Here is a 17,187-nt window from a genome sequence, read left to right on the forward strand (position 1 = left end):
TTTAATTACGAATTCATGCTCTTAGATGATTTGCCGTTGAATATATTTGTGATGGAATGAGTTTAGTAGTATTTTCCCTCCCTAAATATTTTGTGAGACCAAATTTAATTATATATCTGTGTGTGTGATTGGTTTTAAAAGGTTTATAGCATGTCAAGATCAAGAATATATATATTTTCTTTACTCAATTTTTAAGCATTGCACCATTTATCTATTTTTATTTATTGTTCAATTATAAGAGATAGATATATACTAGTAGAAGACTAGTTAATTATTTACTGTATTTGCGAGTAATTACTGTTGATAATCCCTACATTCACTCCATCTGTGAGTAATGAGTGATTTTTTTTTTACCAGAAAAGAGAATGCATAATTTCTGAAAAAATAATTAAAAGACAAATTTTATGTGTAAATTTAGGAACTGAGAAAAAATTAACTGGGGTGAATCCTATTCCTTCAAACCATTTAACTCTTCCGAGTTACATGGCCATTACTCTATAATTTTACGGTTACATTACTACTGTATTAAATTAAATTGGTAATTCTTTGTTTTTTTAGGCCATAAATGGGTAATTATATTTTTTTTTACGGTTACATGGCCATTAAATTAAATTGGTAACTCTACTTTCACGGTTACATAGAAATAAATTTTTATTTTTTTTGACACAAGCAATACATATTATTTTTTTTGGGTCGTAGCAATAAATATTATATTAGGAGTTAATGTTTTTTCTTAAGAAATTTTTTTTTTTATAAGTTTCATAAGTTAATGTTGAATCGTATATTACCAAATACTATTATAATGCTAGAATTATTAAAGGAAAATAATAATTTAATATAATTAATAAGAATAAGATAGGCTTTTAACTGGTGCCAAAAATACTAGAATTTAAATTACATAAAACTTTTTCCATTCGTAACAAAAGAAATACATAATGATTTTTTTAATTGTAACCTAAATTCAACTGATCTAAAAATTTCTGGAAGCTTGATAAGTTTGTCCAAATTGCCAATTGGAAGGAATAACAGAAACAAACTCTAAAGCTTTTTTATCACTTGTAGTAACCCAGAAAGATAAATCTTGTCCAACCAAATTTATTCCTGTATGCCAAATTTGTCCCCAATTACGTGTCATTTGAGCCCAATCTGTATTAGATCCTTTGATAAAAACACGTAAAACATCACCAGCATTGGCCACATTGTATACCAAAACCATTAAGAAATAAGGGTTTCCTCTAAGTTCAAACCTAACACCACCACTTTTGACGCAAGGAACACGTCGATATTGAACAGGGACGATACCTGCTTGGTAGATGGCAATAGTTGTAAACATTTTCATGCTCAAGTCAAAGTGTTTAAGTGGAGGATTACACCAATTGCCATCAGGTTTGTTATAATTGGGAGGACAAAAATTTGTTGCAGTAACGGTGATTGAGTTCACATTTTTTACACACCATCGGGGGTCATTGACACATTTGATCTCAAAACATGCACCACAACTATAGCCTTCGTTAAATAATGCAGTGCTTAGTGCCGCGGTTTCAAGTCCATACCCTTGTTGAAAGAGATCACCATAACCACAAGCTCCCTCTACATTAAATAATTAAATGTAACTTTTCTTAGGATTTAATCAACGTGTAACATGTACATATATGTGATTTTGGATGAAAAATGTAATAACACACTCAAGCGATATTGACTATTTTACAAAATTAAATTAAATGATTCATATTATATTTTCACCAAATTTATGAACAAAATTGACTAATGGTCACAAATTCAATTGTATTAAAATACAAATCAATCCAAAAAAAATAATCACACACATAGACAAATGATCTTGACTATTTAATGAAGATCAGATGACTCATATTATGATCAATTGTAAAAAGTAAAAATTAGAACTTGATGATGATCAATTTCTTTAAAGACAAAAAAAGGGGAGTTTAATTTGATACTTACGCATGGTTTCAGCGCCTTGCATATCACCGTAAAAGGTTGCATGGGCATCGTACCACCTTGAGTCAAGGGGAGTGCGAGCTAGGGCATGTACAAAGAAGATTGTGAAAAGGGCCAAAGGAACCAAAGAATAAGACTTAGCCATACTTTGGTTATAAAGGAAAAGTACAGGAAAATGGCTGAAATCACAGGTTATAAAGGGTGTGGCATATTAATAGGCTGTAATGTACATTAATTAGAAAATTAGGAAATAAAAGATAATTTGAAATTCAATTAATATATCACATAAAACAACGTACCTTTTTCTTTTGGGTACATAACGTACCTTATTTGGTTTGATACTACCTTATTTGATACAGTGCTTTTTTTTTATCCAATTAAGTAAACAAAAAAAGGATATAAAGGTGTTGGCATTTTTTTTATAGTCCAATAAATAATTGACTAGATAAACAATTTAGGAATTCAAACGTAAAACTTGTTTGGTGTGAAAATGTATAGGAAGACTAATTCATTAAATAGAGTAAAATTACGATGAGTGATTTAGTTATAAAGTTTTCTTTTAAAAAATTTAACCATACTATTACGTTCTTAAGGATGAATTCAAATTCACAAGTTGGATTGGCAAGTTCAGATTAACTATACCTAACAAGAAGCAGATAAATATGTTGATTGGTTAGCGAACTTCGGTTTAACCTTGAACTCTTTTAATTTGCATATTTTTTAGACTCCTCCTTGAGAGTTTAGAAATTAACTTGCTGGTTCTCGAGGAAAAGAAATCCCAATAATCAAGAGTCAACTATATGATAAATGAAAAATCTGACTAAAAATTATTTCCGCGAAATATGGAAACTTGAAACAAATAAAATGATAAATCATATTTAGTGCATGCATTATAAATATAGACAATGGTCAAATATGGAATATCGTAAGAAAATGGTCAAATATGAATTGTGCAAACCAATAAAAAATAGTCATAAAATTAAATTGTGTAAAAAAATGTCATAAAATTAAAAAAATGTCATTAATCAAATCTGCAGTATTCCTTTCCCATTAAGAAAAAGATGCCACCGTCATAAATCATTAATGTTTTAAACCTTGAAAGGAAAAATAAAACTATTCCAGTTAACCAATAAAGCATGTAAAATAAAATCATTAATGTTTTCCAGATAATAATTCCAAAGAAATACTTGAAAAATAACCATTACTATCATAATTACCATTTTCAATTCATTTATCATTCGTCTGACCTAAATATAGTTGAGCCATGTTGAACAAGTAAACACAAATTACGGAATAATCACTCCACCATATACTGCCAGCAACGTTTATCATCAAGAAAACTTTACATCAATTTTGAGAATATCGTATATAAGAAGTGCCGACAACATTTTTATTTTTTCACAGTTATCCGGCCAACTGGACCCCATAAATATTTGGTTTGGAAGTCAGTTTTAATCGCCTCCTGATTGTAGTTATGGAGGATCGAATCGTGATCCTCCATATCAAATTCAGCGTCAATCAGACTGAACCAATTAACGATTTGTGACAACATTCTTTTTTCAATACCCACTTTAATATTTTATTTTTTACCGGTTGGAATGTGGATCCTTATATGAAAAGTTTCGAGTAAAATAAAAATAAAAAATAGAGATCAATTTGTAATTTTCAAAAATTTAAAGTATCAATTTGAAAATATGAGCCAATTTGCAATATTTGAAACAATCTTAGAGGTCAATTTACAAATGCTATTTTAAGTAGCTTATCATTTTTTCTTCCAATTTTACCCCTTTCATCTTATATACTTGAAAAACAAATAAATATTAATTAAACATATCTTTTTTATGTTATTTCATACTTATAAGTTAGTTCAACCGCTTTTTGCTTGTTCAAAAAAAAAAGTTAGTTCAACCACTAATTTTATCATGCACTATAAATTCAATCAGTTAATTTATCAGCTGTAAACTAACAACTAACTGTTAGGTAATCAATGATCCATTGTTTATTCATTAGCAAAGGTTGCCTTATATAGGCTTACAATGTTGGGCCAAGCCCAATCAATCTAGGCCCAAAAGAGCTTCCTAACATACCCTCCCTTAAGCTTGATCATTACAAACTTGATCAACTTAAACCTTCTAAGACAAAATTCAAACATTACAATAAAACTGAACACAAAAAAAATACATTGCAAAGAACTAAGTAACAAGGTTGCAGTCAACAGCTTGTAGGCTTGACACAAGTTGCAGGCATAGGTTGCAGGCGCGCCTATGAGCACAAGCAGTGCAGTAATAAGCCAAGCACACGAACCCTGCTGCCAGCCAACACAGTCAAGCAAACTAGCAATTCCATCAGAAACAAGCAATTGCAGCTATAATCCAGCTGCAAGCCAAGCAAACTCACACAACTAACACATGCAGGCCACACCAATCCTTAACTCAATTTTGAAAAATTCACACATGCCAATTCCCTCCCTTAATTTGCAAAAGCTATCAAGCTTGAGGGGCTTGGTCATGATATCTGCCAGCTGCTCTTGTGACCTGCAAAACTTCAATTCAATCACACCATCTCTGCTTAGATCCCTCAGAAAGTGGAATCTCACATCAATGTGTTTGCTCCTTCCATGCATAATGGGATTTTTAGACAACTTGATAGTGGAACTATTATCACAGTTGACATTAATGCTGCCAACTTGCTCAATGTGCAGGTGATCCAAAACATTTCTTAACCACAAACATTGACAAGCACATGAGGCTGCAGCAACATACTCAGCCTCAGTTGTTGATAGAGTAACAATAGGTTGCTTTTTTGAGGACCAGCAAATTGCACTATCCCCTAATGTAAACACATAACCTGAGGTGCTTTTCCTGTCATCATAATCTCCAGCATAATCTGAATCACTCCAACCTTGCATAGTTAATCCAATGCTGTTCTTACATTTGTACAAAATACCAAACTTCATTGTTCCTTTCAAGTACCTCATTATTCTTTTCACCACTGCAACATGCATTTCAGTTGGTCTTTCCATGTATCTAGCAGCCAAACACACAGCAAAGGTCATGTCTGGTCTAGTGGCTAGTAGATACATCAAGCATCCAATCATCTGTTTGTATGTAGTAGCATCAGTAGCTTTCCCATTTTCATCCTTCACTAGCTTGCATCCAGTGACAATTGGGCTACATACCTTGTTGCAGTCCATCATTCCAAACCTTTTCAGAATCTCAGCACTATACTTATGCTGATAAATGAAGATTCCTTGTTCACTCTGACTTACTTCAACTCCTAAGAAATACTTCATTTTCCCAAGGTCTGTCATTGCAAATTTCTCTTTCATTGAAGCTTTGAATTCATTCATCATTAAAGCATCATTACCAGTGTAGATAAGATCATCCACATATATGCTAACTATCAAAAACTTCTGATTACTGCCTTGCTTGACAAACAAGGTAGCTTCATGACTGCATTTTTCAAACTTTTCTGTTATGAAGTGAGATTCTATCTTGCTATACCAAGCTCTGGGAGCTTGCTTTAAGCCATATAAAGCCTTTTTAAGCTTGTACACTTCATCACTCCTTCCTTTCTGATATCCCAGTGGCTGCATCACATACACATCCTCCACTAGCTCACCATGAAGGAAAGCACTCTTGACATCAAGTTGCAGCACAGGCCATTGTTCATGAGCAGCTAAGCAAAGAATTGTTCTTATAGTGTCCCATCTAGCAACAGGTGCATAGACTTCACCATAGTCAATACCATATTTTTGTGAATATCCCTTTGCAACTAGTCTGGCTTTGTACTTCTCTATCTTGCCATTTTCATTAAACTTGGTTTTGAATATCCACTTAACACCTATTGCTTTTGCTCCCTTAGGAAGGGTGGTCAACTCCCAAGTATCATTTGATTCAATTGAGCTGATTTCTGATTCCATTGCTTCTCTCCAAACTTTTAATTTTGCTGCATCTTCATATGTTTCTGGATCCTCACTTGTGCTGAACATAGCTATTGCAAGGTTTTGTAGCTGGTCAATGTTGTCTAGTTCTTCTGTTCTAGTCACATAATCACTGAGATATCCTGGAGGTCTTCTTTGCCTGGGTGAAAGTGATTCATCACTTGTATTTTCTAAGTCCATGTCACTGTCAAGATTTCCATTGACATTTTCATTGTCAATGTTAGCCTCATCATGATTAACACCTTCATTGCCTGCTGCAATATCAACATTATCATCATCATTATCACTTCCATACTGAATGTTCCTTGAACTTTCAGCCTTTTTATCCCAGTTCCAGCTTTTATTTTCTTCAAACACCACATCCCTACTGACAATTATCTTCCTTTCTTTTGGATCATAGAGCTTGTAGGCCTTGGACTCTTCACTAACACCAAGATGAATACATCTGATGCTTTTCTTGTCCAGCTTCTTTCTCTGAGCATCTGGAATGTGCACATGAGCCACACACCCAAATATTCTGAAGTACTTCACTGATGGTTTGTGTCCACACCATGCTTCTTCTGGTGTGATGTTTTTTACAGCAAAAGTAGGACACCTGTTCATGACATGAGTGGCCCAATTGACTGCTTCTGGCCAGAATCTTTTAGGCACTTCTCTGCAAGATAACATACTTCTCACCATATTCAATAGTGTTCTATTTTTCCTTTCTGAAACTCCATTTTGTTGTGGAGTGTAAGCAGCTGTCAATTGTCTTTTTATACCCTGAGAACTACAGAAATCATTGAACATAGCAGATGTGAATTCACCACCCCTATCAGTTCTAAGACACTTAATCAAGCATCCAGATTCCTTTTCAACTAGGGATTTAAACCTTTGAAACAGTTCTAAAGCAGAAGATTTTTCTTGCATAAAGTAAGTCCAGGTTTTTCTAGTGAGATCATCAGTGAAAGTGATAAAATACCTGTTCCCTCCATTGGACTTAGGGTTTAAGGGACCACAGATATCTGAATGCACAAGCTCTAATTTCTCAGAAGCTCTCCAATTTGCCTGCTGTGGAATACTATTTCTGTGTTGCTTCCCTGACAAGCAATCACCACATTTGTCTTCACTATCTTTCAATTCAGGCAAGCCTCTAACCATCTTCTTTCCAGTCAATACTTTCAACCCTCTATGGCTGAGATGTGCATATCTTTTGTGCCATAGATCAGCTTCTTCCTCTTTTGTTATTTGCAGACAATTTGGAATTATCACAGGTGCATAGATGATGTACATTCTATTTGCAGTCATAGCAGTGCTAATGATCAATCCCTTCTCATCATGAAACAATTGACACATATTGTCTTTAAAGATAATAGTGATACTCTTCTGCTGTAATTGCCCTATACTAAGCAGATTATTGCTTAAGCCAGGCAAATAATACACATCAGTAATCACTATTATTTTTCCTTCCATATCCAATTTCACATTACCTTTGCCCATTACAGCCATCTTTGAGTCATTCCCAAGCTTCACTGATTCTCTGAAGCTTTCATCAAATTCAAACAGCCAATCTTTGTTGCCAACCATATGATTGCTGCAGCCACTATCAAGATACCAAGCCACATGCTTGCAGTCAGTATCCATACCAGAGAAAGCCATTAGTAACATTTCTTCTTTGCTACCAAACTCAGCATAGTTTGCATTTGTATCCCAATCAGGGCATTCATTCTTGTAGTGTCCCAATTTGTGACACTTGAAGCATTCTACATGTTCTTTATTCTGACTTCCTCTCCCTCTCCCTCTGGATGAAGAGCCACGACCTCTTCCTCTACCAGCATTGGATACCTTGAGAGCTTGCTCCTCTCCAGCTATGACACCATGACTTTTCTTGCCTTTCATAAGCTTCTCATGAACAAGGAGACTGCTTTGTAACTCATCTATGGACATAGTAGTTACATCATTGGATTCAGTGATTGAGCACACAACATAGTTGAATTTCTCAGTCATTGATCTGAGAATCTTTTCAACAACTGTCACTTGCTCCATTCTTTCACCATGTGCAGTCATGTTATTTGCAATCTTGAGAGTTCTTGCAAAGAATTCAGTGACTGATTCAGTTTCTTCCATCTCAAGAATCTCAAATTCACGTCTTAGGGATTGCAATTGCGCACGTTTCACCTTGTTTGAACCTTGATACTTGCGTCTCATTGCATCCCAAATGTTCTTGGCAGTGTCACGTTCCAATATGGTTTCCAAAATTGTTCGATCAATAGATTGGAAAAGATAGTTCTTTACCTTCAAATCCATAAGCTTGCTTGCATCTGCAAGCCGTTGTTGTTCTACCGTCGCATTCACCGGAGCTGCAAGTACTCCATGTTCAATTATTGTCCAGTATTCCTTTGATCGGAGAAGATTCTCCATGAGCATAGCCCAATGTTCATAATAACCATCGAACTTAGGGATGGATGGTTGAGCAAAATTGGAGTTTTCTGCCATCGAGATTCAAAGGGAACGAAAGAATTGAGCTGAATGATGATGAATGCGAGCAAGAAAGATGAAGAAGCCGGTTAACAACCACCGTAACTTCCTAACAAACCGCCGTAACAGACGCCGGAAAACTGCAGTTTCCGTTGAAAGAAACGGTTGGCGCGCGCGGGAAAAAAATTGAAGGTCTTGGATCAAGGCTTAGCTGATACCACTTGTTAGGTAATCAATGATCCATTGTTTATTCATTAGCAAAGGTTGCCTTATATAGGCTTACAATGTTGGGCCAAGCCCAATCAATCTAGGCCCAAAAGAGCTTCCTAACACTAACTTATAAATTATCTACTATAAACTCATTCATTATAAATTAAATTATCAGTTATCCGCTATTTTTTTATCGAATTGAGCCTGAGCTTGTGTTTGGAAAGTCAAGCATATCTCGTTTGCATGTAGCAATGATATTAGCAAAAGAGCATGATTGAGGCAAATATCGATCTATTCTATGCTAATCAACTTAGAAAAAAATATATCTATTCTATGATAACTGCAACTATAGAGTCAGCCTTGTACGTAAGTGCAACCAAATTTTTTAGGGTCCATTCTCTTTCTATTTATATACATCTCAATACTCAATTGTTGTTTGTATACTTTTTTTATTTAAGATGAAATTTTGTCTTTGGAGGGCCAATATTCCACTTTCTTGGTTCCTCTCTCAATTCACTTTCTTCTTTTTTTTTTTTTTTTGGTCAGGTAGCCTAGTGGCTTGAAATTCCACCTTTAAAGATGGATAAGTGGAGTGTCCAGGGTTCGAACCCTGGCTCCTGCATATAAAATGCTGATGTCCCAACCAATTGAGCTAAGCTCATGGGGACCACTTTCTTTATTTATGGATGATTAATTCCTTTTTATATTATATTATTGATTGATTATTGCATGTTATTTACAATTTAATTTATTTTATTTTTTTGATTCTTTTTATTAGAAACTCAGTTTTTAAGATTAGAAAAGAGTCTACAAATGATTTAAAGCAATCATGGCTGCAACTATTCCTAAACCTTATTAATTCGAAAGAGATTTAGAAATTACAGAGAGCTTTTTTATATATGAAATGACATTGATAAAACAATATATAAGGCATCATGGAGTGGGTTATTTATAATTATTATATGATTTTTAATTTACTCAGTTAATTACCCAATTTTTTTAAATAATCACATAAAATTAGTATAACTTCTAATTATTTTTATCAAAAAAGGGAGAGACCACACATAGTTAAGGATATAAAACTATTTTCCTTTTGACATTTTTTTCCCGAAGATAACAAGAGCTTCACCCACACGAACATTACAAATTGGTGAGAATTGATCAAGTTTCACTAACACATAAACACCTTTCTTATTTCAAATACAAACACTTATCGCAACTCTATTATTATGCGATGAAAGAGACATCAATATTACATTTTACTTGTCGGCCCATTGACCGAGTTATTCCATTTGACATTGACAATACATATATTGAACTTTAGACATTTATTCTTCCTAGATGAAAACTTAGGCAAGATGGAAAACAATACATTACTTAAAACAAAAACAATCAAACATCTCAAATAGCCACACTATGTAAAACAACAGTTTCAATTGTAAGTCCAGGTCCAAAGCCAAATAACACACCCCAATCAAGTCCTTCACCTGTGGTCTTAAGTTGATCTTGGGACGATTTTGTCCTCATGACATCCAAGATAAACAATACAGATGCACTAGACATGTTACCATATTCACTAAGCACTTCTCTAGTAGCCCTCATCTTTTCAGGCATCAAGCCTAACTTTCGCTCGACTTGATCAAGAATTGCAGGTCCACCCGGGTGAGCAATCCAAAAGATTGAGTTGTAATCAGAAATGCCTAATGGTTTGAATGCCGCAATCAGCGCTTTCTCAATATTCTTTGAGACAACCTCAGAGACATTCCTGCCAATATGAAATTTTAGCCCAGCTTCGCGCTGGTGAGCAAAAATAGCTTCTTCACTATCGGGAACAAATGTTTGTGCAGTCTTAACTATCTCAAATAGGGGTTTCTCTATTTCTGGTAATAGGTCGGAGCCAACAATGACTGCAGCAGCTCCATCCCCAAATAATGCTTGTCCAACAAGATTTTCTAGGTGAGTCTCACTAGGACCACAAAATGCGATCGCGGTGACTTCAGAACAAACAACTAACACACGAGCACCTTTGTTATTCTCCGCCAAATCTTTGGCTAAACGAAGCACCGTACCACCTCCAAAACACCCTTGTTGGTACATCATGTACCTTTTCACATTTGGGTGAAGTCCTAAAAGTTTTGCGAGTTGATAATCTGCACCGGGAATGTCTCCGCCACTAAATGTGCAAAAGATTAAATGTGTAATCTTTGACTTTGGTTGGTTCCATTCTTTGATGGCCTTCACTGCAGCCTCTTTCGCTAGTTTAGGTATCTCTACCACCATAATTTCTTGCCTAGCATCAAAAGAAGGTGCCGTATAAGCGCAAAAATTAGGATTATCTTTCACAATCTCTTCTGTTAGGTATGCATATCTCCTCTTGATCGTAGATTTATCACCTAAGTAGTTTACAAAGAAATGACATTATAGCTAGCTAGGTACAACAATATTTTCGCAACATGCATGGTAAGGAAATTTAAAATCACAAAGTCACTTCTAAATTACACATTTAAATTCATTAACCATTTAAGCACAATATCTTGCTTATGGTAAAACAATTTTAGACATGGAAGAAAATATTGTTTACTAGGAACTTGGGTTCATTAACCATCTCTAAATTGTTTTACCAAAGTTCATCCATGCAAATTTATCCTAGGAAATTGTTTGGGAGAACCCAATTTATCCATATCTAAAATTGTTTATCCTAGTAAATTTATCCTAGGAAACAATATTAGACTCGAACTTGGATTCTCCCAAATAATTTATCCTAGAAAATTCATTAACCATTTGAGCGCAATATTTTGCTTATGGTAAAACAATTTTAGAATTTCTGTAGACTACTTTTAAAAATAAGAACTAGTTAGTTTCAATAAATATTTGAACTCGGTCCTTTAATTAAATTACAAAACTTGGTGTACGATGATAGTTATTAGAGATATTAAATCTGTCCCTTAAATATTGCAATTTTTTTCTATCAACTGAATTATGCTCACGACATAAATCAACAAAATATTTAAATATTAACTAAAATAGTATCTTATGGAAATAAATATAAACCCAAAGTATAGGGAAAAATAATACTCACACATGCGTTGGAATTTCTGTTTGAGTTCGGTTTTGTGCTCGTTATTTGTGATTCTAAAGTAGAAATCAGAAAATGTGCTTTGTTCAATACAATTTGGTGGATTTGCAGTACCAATGGCCAGGATAGTTGCAGGGCCTTCTGCCCTCTGAGCCTTGCAAATTTCAGACACACTCACCATCTTAAATGTATATATATGTTTCTAATTAAAGGAAGAATGTATATTTAAAACAATAATGTATCTAATACTAAATAATATGTTGCTAGCAGATGATTATGTGTGTATATATAGTAATGCAAGTTTGAACATGTAGAAGTGGGGATAGTTTGATATTAATTGGAAATAGCTCTTGATTTTTTTTTTTGACAATGATATTCATTATTCAAATTGATAGATTACATCAAATACAACCACATAATCAACATTGCTAAAAACGTAAAGGATGAATCTGCGAACAAAACTCACAGTATCCGAGCTAATAGCATACAACGGCAAAATTCCTACAACAAATAATATGATAAACTTAAAGTCACCGATGTATCCATGCCTCCGGATCTGCAGCGTTGAAGCCCAAATCATTGGTTGAATCTGTAATTGACTGAAGCCGATCTTTTCAATAGAAATCAAATGAACACCGCACAATACGGGACAACAAAAACGTCGCACAAGACGACGAACAACACAACGCCGCACTCAGACGGCGAAATCACAAAAAAGAAAACACAAAAGAAAAATTTGATCAATGTGAAGATCACTTATTTAAATAAAGAAGAAAAGGAAAAACAATTATGAGGGGTGATTTTGGGTCAAAAATTGACCCTAAAACCACCCCTCCTTGATAGATCAAGAAGAAGAAAAAAAAACTAGATTAAGGTGGGGGGCGGCGGCTACGAAGAAAAGGAGGTGTAGCATTCCTTTTATGGGGTCATGGTTTGTGAATGAAAAATGGCAACATTTCGTTGTAACCACTATAGCTCTTGATATAACTTGTTTGACTAAATGTGAGTTCTATTTTCCGAACTTAGATTTACTATGGTTGAAAAAATATACAGTTTTAACGATGTAATTAATCTTAATCATTGATTTTATATTGAACGGTTTAAATTATATATATTCTAAAATAATCCTAATCATCCATTTAGATCACACGTTTCACATTATAATTGCGTTTGAATTCTTTTTCCCTATTTTCCCACATTAATGATCATTGATGTGCCAGCTTAATGAATTTTTGCTGGTTAGTTAGGTCATCACCAATGGTATAATACCTAATAGGTACTAGTTCTACAATAAACATTAGTACCTGTTTTATTTTTGTGAGACCCATTTATAAAGATGTATAGTTATTGGTGAGATGTGTTATTGGTAGGACCTATTTAAAACTTTTTAAGAGATGTTGGGTTGGAGGGATTGAGTACTTATTAGCTACTATTATTAAAAAATTATAAACGAGTGATGTGTACATGTAAGACCCAGTTAAGTACTAAAAAATGAATATCTCCATTGTGGATGCTCTTACAAGACTTGAGATAATTGATGTGGAAGTCGAGGCGTTTTTATTTGGAAAAAGCTAAACAATATTTCTGGGTATACTCTTTAAGCATCTTAAATAATACTAAATTTTTGTTAAAAGTTTTATGGAAATGTATGAAGTCAATGCATTGGCAATTGAAATGTTTCAATTTTTGAATAAATTATTTCTTTAAATGAAATGCTTAAAGAGTGTCCCGAGACATTATTTAGCAAGACCATTTTTATTTTTATTTTCGTTATGGATGTGTTTGTTTAATCTTAAAAAAATGATTTTGTTTTTAAAAAAAATAAAAATTCTTTTTTATAGATTTCTTTAAAAAATATAAGCTACTTTCTATTTGTTTACTCTCATAAAAATTATTATTTTTTGTTAGGTTTTGCAGTTTTTTAAAAAATCGACTCTAAAAAAGCTTTTAGAACTAGCTTTTCATTTTGGGGTTAAACATGGTTTTCTAAAAAATCTATAACGAACACTATTACAATGATAAAATAATTTTTTTAAAGAAAAAAATAATTTTTTCTTAAATTTTTTAAAACAATCTTACCCTATATTCATAAGATGCAAAGTAAATATGTGTGGTGAAGATTAAAAAATTTAGGGGCCTCAAATATGTGTGGTGAAGATACCTCTTTAGTCTCATCTCAACCTATAATAAGTTGGTCATTTGCTTAGATTAGTTGGGTTTGGCCCTACTTTATTAAAGCTTAAAAGCTATTTAAGAATAAAGTTTGGTATTTAATATTTTTTAACTTAATTATCACTTTTAAGTTAAAATTTGTTTGGTAAAATATTTTTATAAAAGTTTTGATATTTTAAAAAAAATTTATCATAAACTAGCAGGCCAGATAGGCGTGTTCCGCGTATGCCTGTGTCTAACTAATGTAAAATAAAAAGACATGTCTTATATTATGGTGACTTTGTTAATAAAATATTTTTGTTGAAAAAAAAATGTGCCTTATGTTATCGTAAATTTGTTAATAAAATTTTTTTGTCACTACTAAAAAAAATCAAGAGTATTGTTGTTATTATGAAAAGTCCACACCAAAATTTTTATATCATCTTTATATATAGGTATATATAATAGGCTTATGAAAGTCATGTTTTTTTAATAAAAAAAAAATTATACTATGTAGAAACAAGATTTTTAAGAGATAATCATCTTAATAATAACTTAGTCAAAAAATTTGTCTTAATAATAACAAACATAAAAAGCAATGTAAACAATATTTGGATAAACATCAAAAACTTAGTCAAAAAAAATAAAAATTATACTATGTCTTAATAATAACTTAGTCGAAAAATTTGTCTTAATAATAACAAACATAAAAAGCAATGTAAACAATATTTGGATAAACTTAATATACAGTTTTTAGAAAGGTGTCGAACTCGCACTTATATAATTGTTTTGAGCCAAATGTGGATCATCCCAAAGAAGGGAAGGCTTAAGTATTTAGACCAAGTCTCCACAAGTATTTTAAGTGTTTGAAAATTCAAAATCTACAATACCTTAGGCGATGAGTTATTGAAAAGAGTTATTATATGAGATTTATCAAGTGGGAGAGGTTTTAATGAGAATGTGAGAAGTAAATTTGGACCATACAATACGTATTACGTGATAATGATCATTTGACAAAAAGTCACATGACATTTAATTTTGTTCTAATCTTAACGTGTTAATGCATTTGATGTACTACGTTAATGCATTAATTTGATGTACTACGTATATCGTTAAGATTCATTCGTCTAACTTTCTCAATTAAAATTTATGAGTTTACTCAACTGTAAGGTCCAAGTTACTTAATTAAGTCTAAAATGAAGGCTTTGTGTTTTTTCATGTATTTAATTTTTGTTGATAAGGCTAGAGTACGTGGTACAAATGTATCATATATTCATATGCAATGACATGATATTTCAATTATCCTTACATTTCAGGCATCACAATACAATCACACATTTAGTCAAAAATAAATAAATACAATCACACACAAAATTTATTATTATGAAGACAATTAAAAGATGAGAGAATGGTTTGGACAAACTAATACAACAAGTAAAATATGTTAAGAGTGTTGCTAAATATTAATTACGAAGGATTTGCTCAGTCTTGTGTTCACTGTTTGTGATTTTGAAGTAAAAATTAGATATGTGCTCTGCTCAACACGGTTTGCTGGATTTGCAGTGCCAATAGCCAAGATGGTTGCAGGGCCTTATGCCCTCTCAACCTTGCGAATTTCATACACACAACTTGAGATTTTACAAACTAATTAATTAAAGGATAAATTACATTTTTTTTTGTCCCCTATAACTTTAACAAACTTGTAATTTTGCCTCCTTAATTTTTAAAATAACACTTTTGGCCTCATGATAAAGTCAGCGCACATGTGGCAAGTGACTCAATGCCACGCTAGCATGTCACACTAATGTTGCACGACGTGTCATGTGAGTCATTGTCCATGTGGCAAGGCTTGATGATGTGCATGTGACTCACTTGCCACATGTGTGTTGACTTAGTCAAACTCAGTGGGGCCATCCTTTTGAAAATAGGCTAAAGTTAGGGGTCAAAATTGTAAGTTTGTTAAAGTTAGAGGGTCAAAAGTGCTATTTTAAAAGTTAAGGGGTTAAAATCCCAAGTTTGTGAAAATTAGGGAGTCAAAAATGTAATTTAGTCTTAATTAAAAGAAGGCTGAAGTGTGTTGTGGGGGCCCTTAAGGGTGTCATTTTTTTTTTTGAACAAGACAAAATAAGATATATAATAAAGGGTAAATGATCATTTACCCCCCTGCAAAATAAGCAAATTTTCGTTTACCCCCTTATGCAGATTTTTTTTCTGTTTACCCCCCTGCAAAAAATAGATTCCCTCATTTTGCCCCCTGGGTGTACAGCAGGACATGTGACTGTGCAAATCTGCTGACGTGGCTTGTACACGTGGAAAAAATCATTTATATTTATTTTTTAAATTCCCTGTCACATAATATATATATTTTTTTAAAAAAATTCCTACAAAAAAAAAAACGAATTTTTTTTCCCTAAATTAAAAATAAAATTTCCTACAAATAATTTTTTTCCTACAAAATAAAAAAAAAGATTTCGTACAAAAATAACTTTTTTTGCCTAAATAAAAAATTAAATTTTCTTATTTTGTCCTCAAAATAAAGAATTTAATGATTTATTTTCAAATATCTTTTAATTAAAAAAAATAGAATCTTTATTTTTGTTTGCATAATTTAGTGTTGCAGATATAGTGCAAGCTAAGGTTGCTGCACAATTTAATATCACATAAGAATTGAAGTATAATTTTGCTTTATTTTTTTTGCTGCATAATTTAATATCACATATAATTTTGGTAGAAGAGGAAAACACAAATAAAACTTCTTCTTCTATTTTTTTTTTAATTCAAAGAGATTAACAAAAAAAATAAAGTTTTGTTTTTAAAAATTAAAGATTATGTTTTTTTTTAATTCAAAGAGATTTGAAAATAAATCTTTAAAATATTTAATTTGGAAATAAACTTTATTTCGGAGTAAATCTTTATTTTGGGAGTAAAATAAGAAAATTCGTTTTTTTTTATTTTGGGAGGATTTTTTTTTTAAATTCGTTTGTAGGAAAACAAATATAATTTTAAAAATTTTGCAGGAAAAAAATTATTTGTAGGAATTTTTTTTTAATTTTGGGAAAAGAAAATAAGAAAATTGGTTTTTTTATTTTGTAGGAAATTTTTTTTAACTTTTTTATAAAAAAAAATATCTGACGTGGAATTTTTTTAAAAAATATAAATGATTTTTTCCATGTGTACAAGCCACGTCAGCAGATTTGCACAGTCACATGACCTGCTGTACAGCCAGGGGGCAAAATGAGAGAATTTATTTTTTGCAGGGGGGTAAACAGAAAAAAAATATGCACAGGGGGGTAAACGAAAATTTGCTTATTTTGCAGGGGGGTAAATGATCATTTACCCTATAATAAATAATAGTCTTTCAGCACAAGATGTGCCAAGAAGACTAGGCAAG

At 32.5% G+C, this 17,187-nt stretch overlaps 2 protein-coding genes across 2 annotated transcripts; both read right to left on the bottom strand.

Annotated features, from left to right (window-relative positions):
- Positions 1-865: 865 nt before the first annotated feature.
- LOC123904732 (expansin-A23-like) lies at positions 866-2,104 on the bottom strand. Its single transcript, XM_045954358.1, has 2 exons — positions 1,963-2,104; positions 866-1,590 (listed from the first exon to the last, which is right to left on the bottom strand). The coding sequence occupies exons 1-2, from the start codon at positions 2,102-2,104 to the stop codon at positions 971-973; spliced, it is 762 nt and encodes a 253-aa protein (XP_045810314.1). The 3' UTR covers positions 866-970.
- Positions 2,105-9,741: 7,637 nt separating this feature from the next.
- Positions 9,742-11,915, bottom strand: LOC123906011 (chalcone synthase 5-like). The gene is made up of 2 exons (XM_045955837.1): positions 11,649-11,915; positions 9,742-10,962 (listed from the first exon to the last, which is right to left on the bottom strand). Exons 1-2 carry the CDS (start codon positions 11,824-11,826, stop codon positions 9,971-9,973), a joined length of 1,170 nt encoding a protein of 389 aa, XP_045811793.1. The 5' UTR covers positions 11,827-11,915; the 3' UTR covers positions 9,742-9,970.
- Positions 11,916-17,187: the final 5,272 nt, after the last annotated feature.

The sequence above is a fragment of the Trifolium pratense genome, linkage group LG2, assembly GCF_020283565.1.
Source record: "Trifolium pratense cultivar HEN17-A07 linkage group LG2, ARS_RC_1.1, whole genome shotgun sequence".
Taxonomy (NCBI): domain Eukaryota; kingdom Viridiplantae; phylum Streptophyta; class Magnoliopsida; order Fabales; family Fabaceae; genus Trifolium; species Trifolium pratense.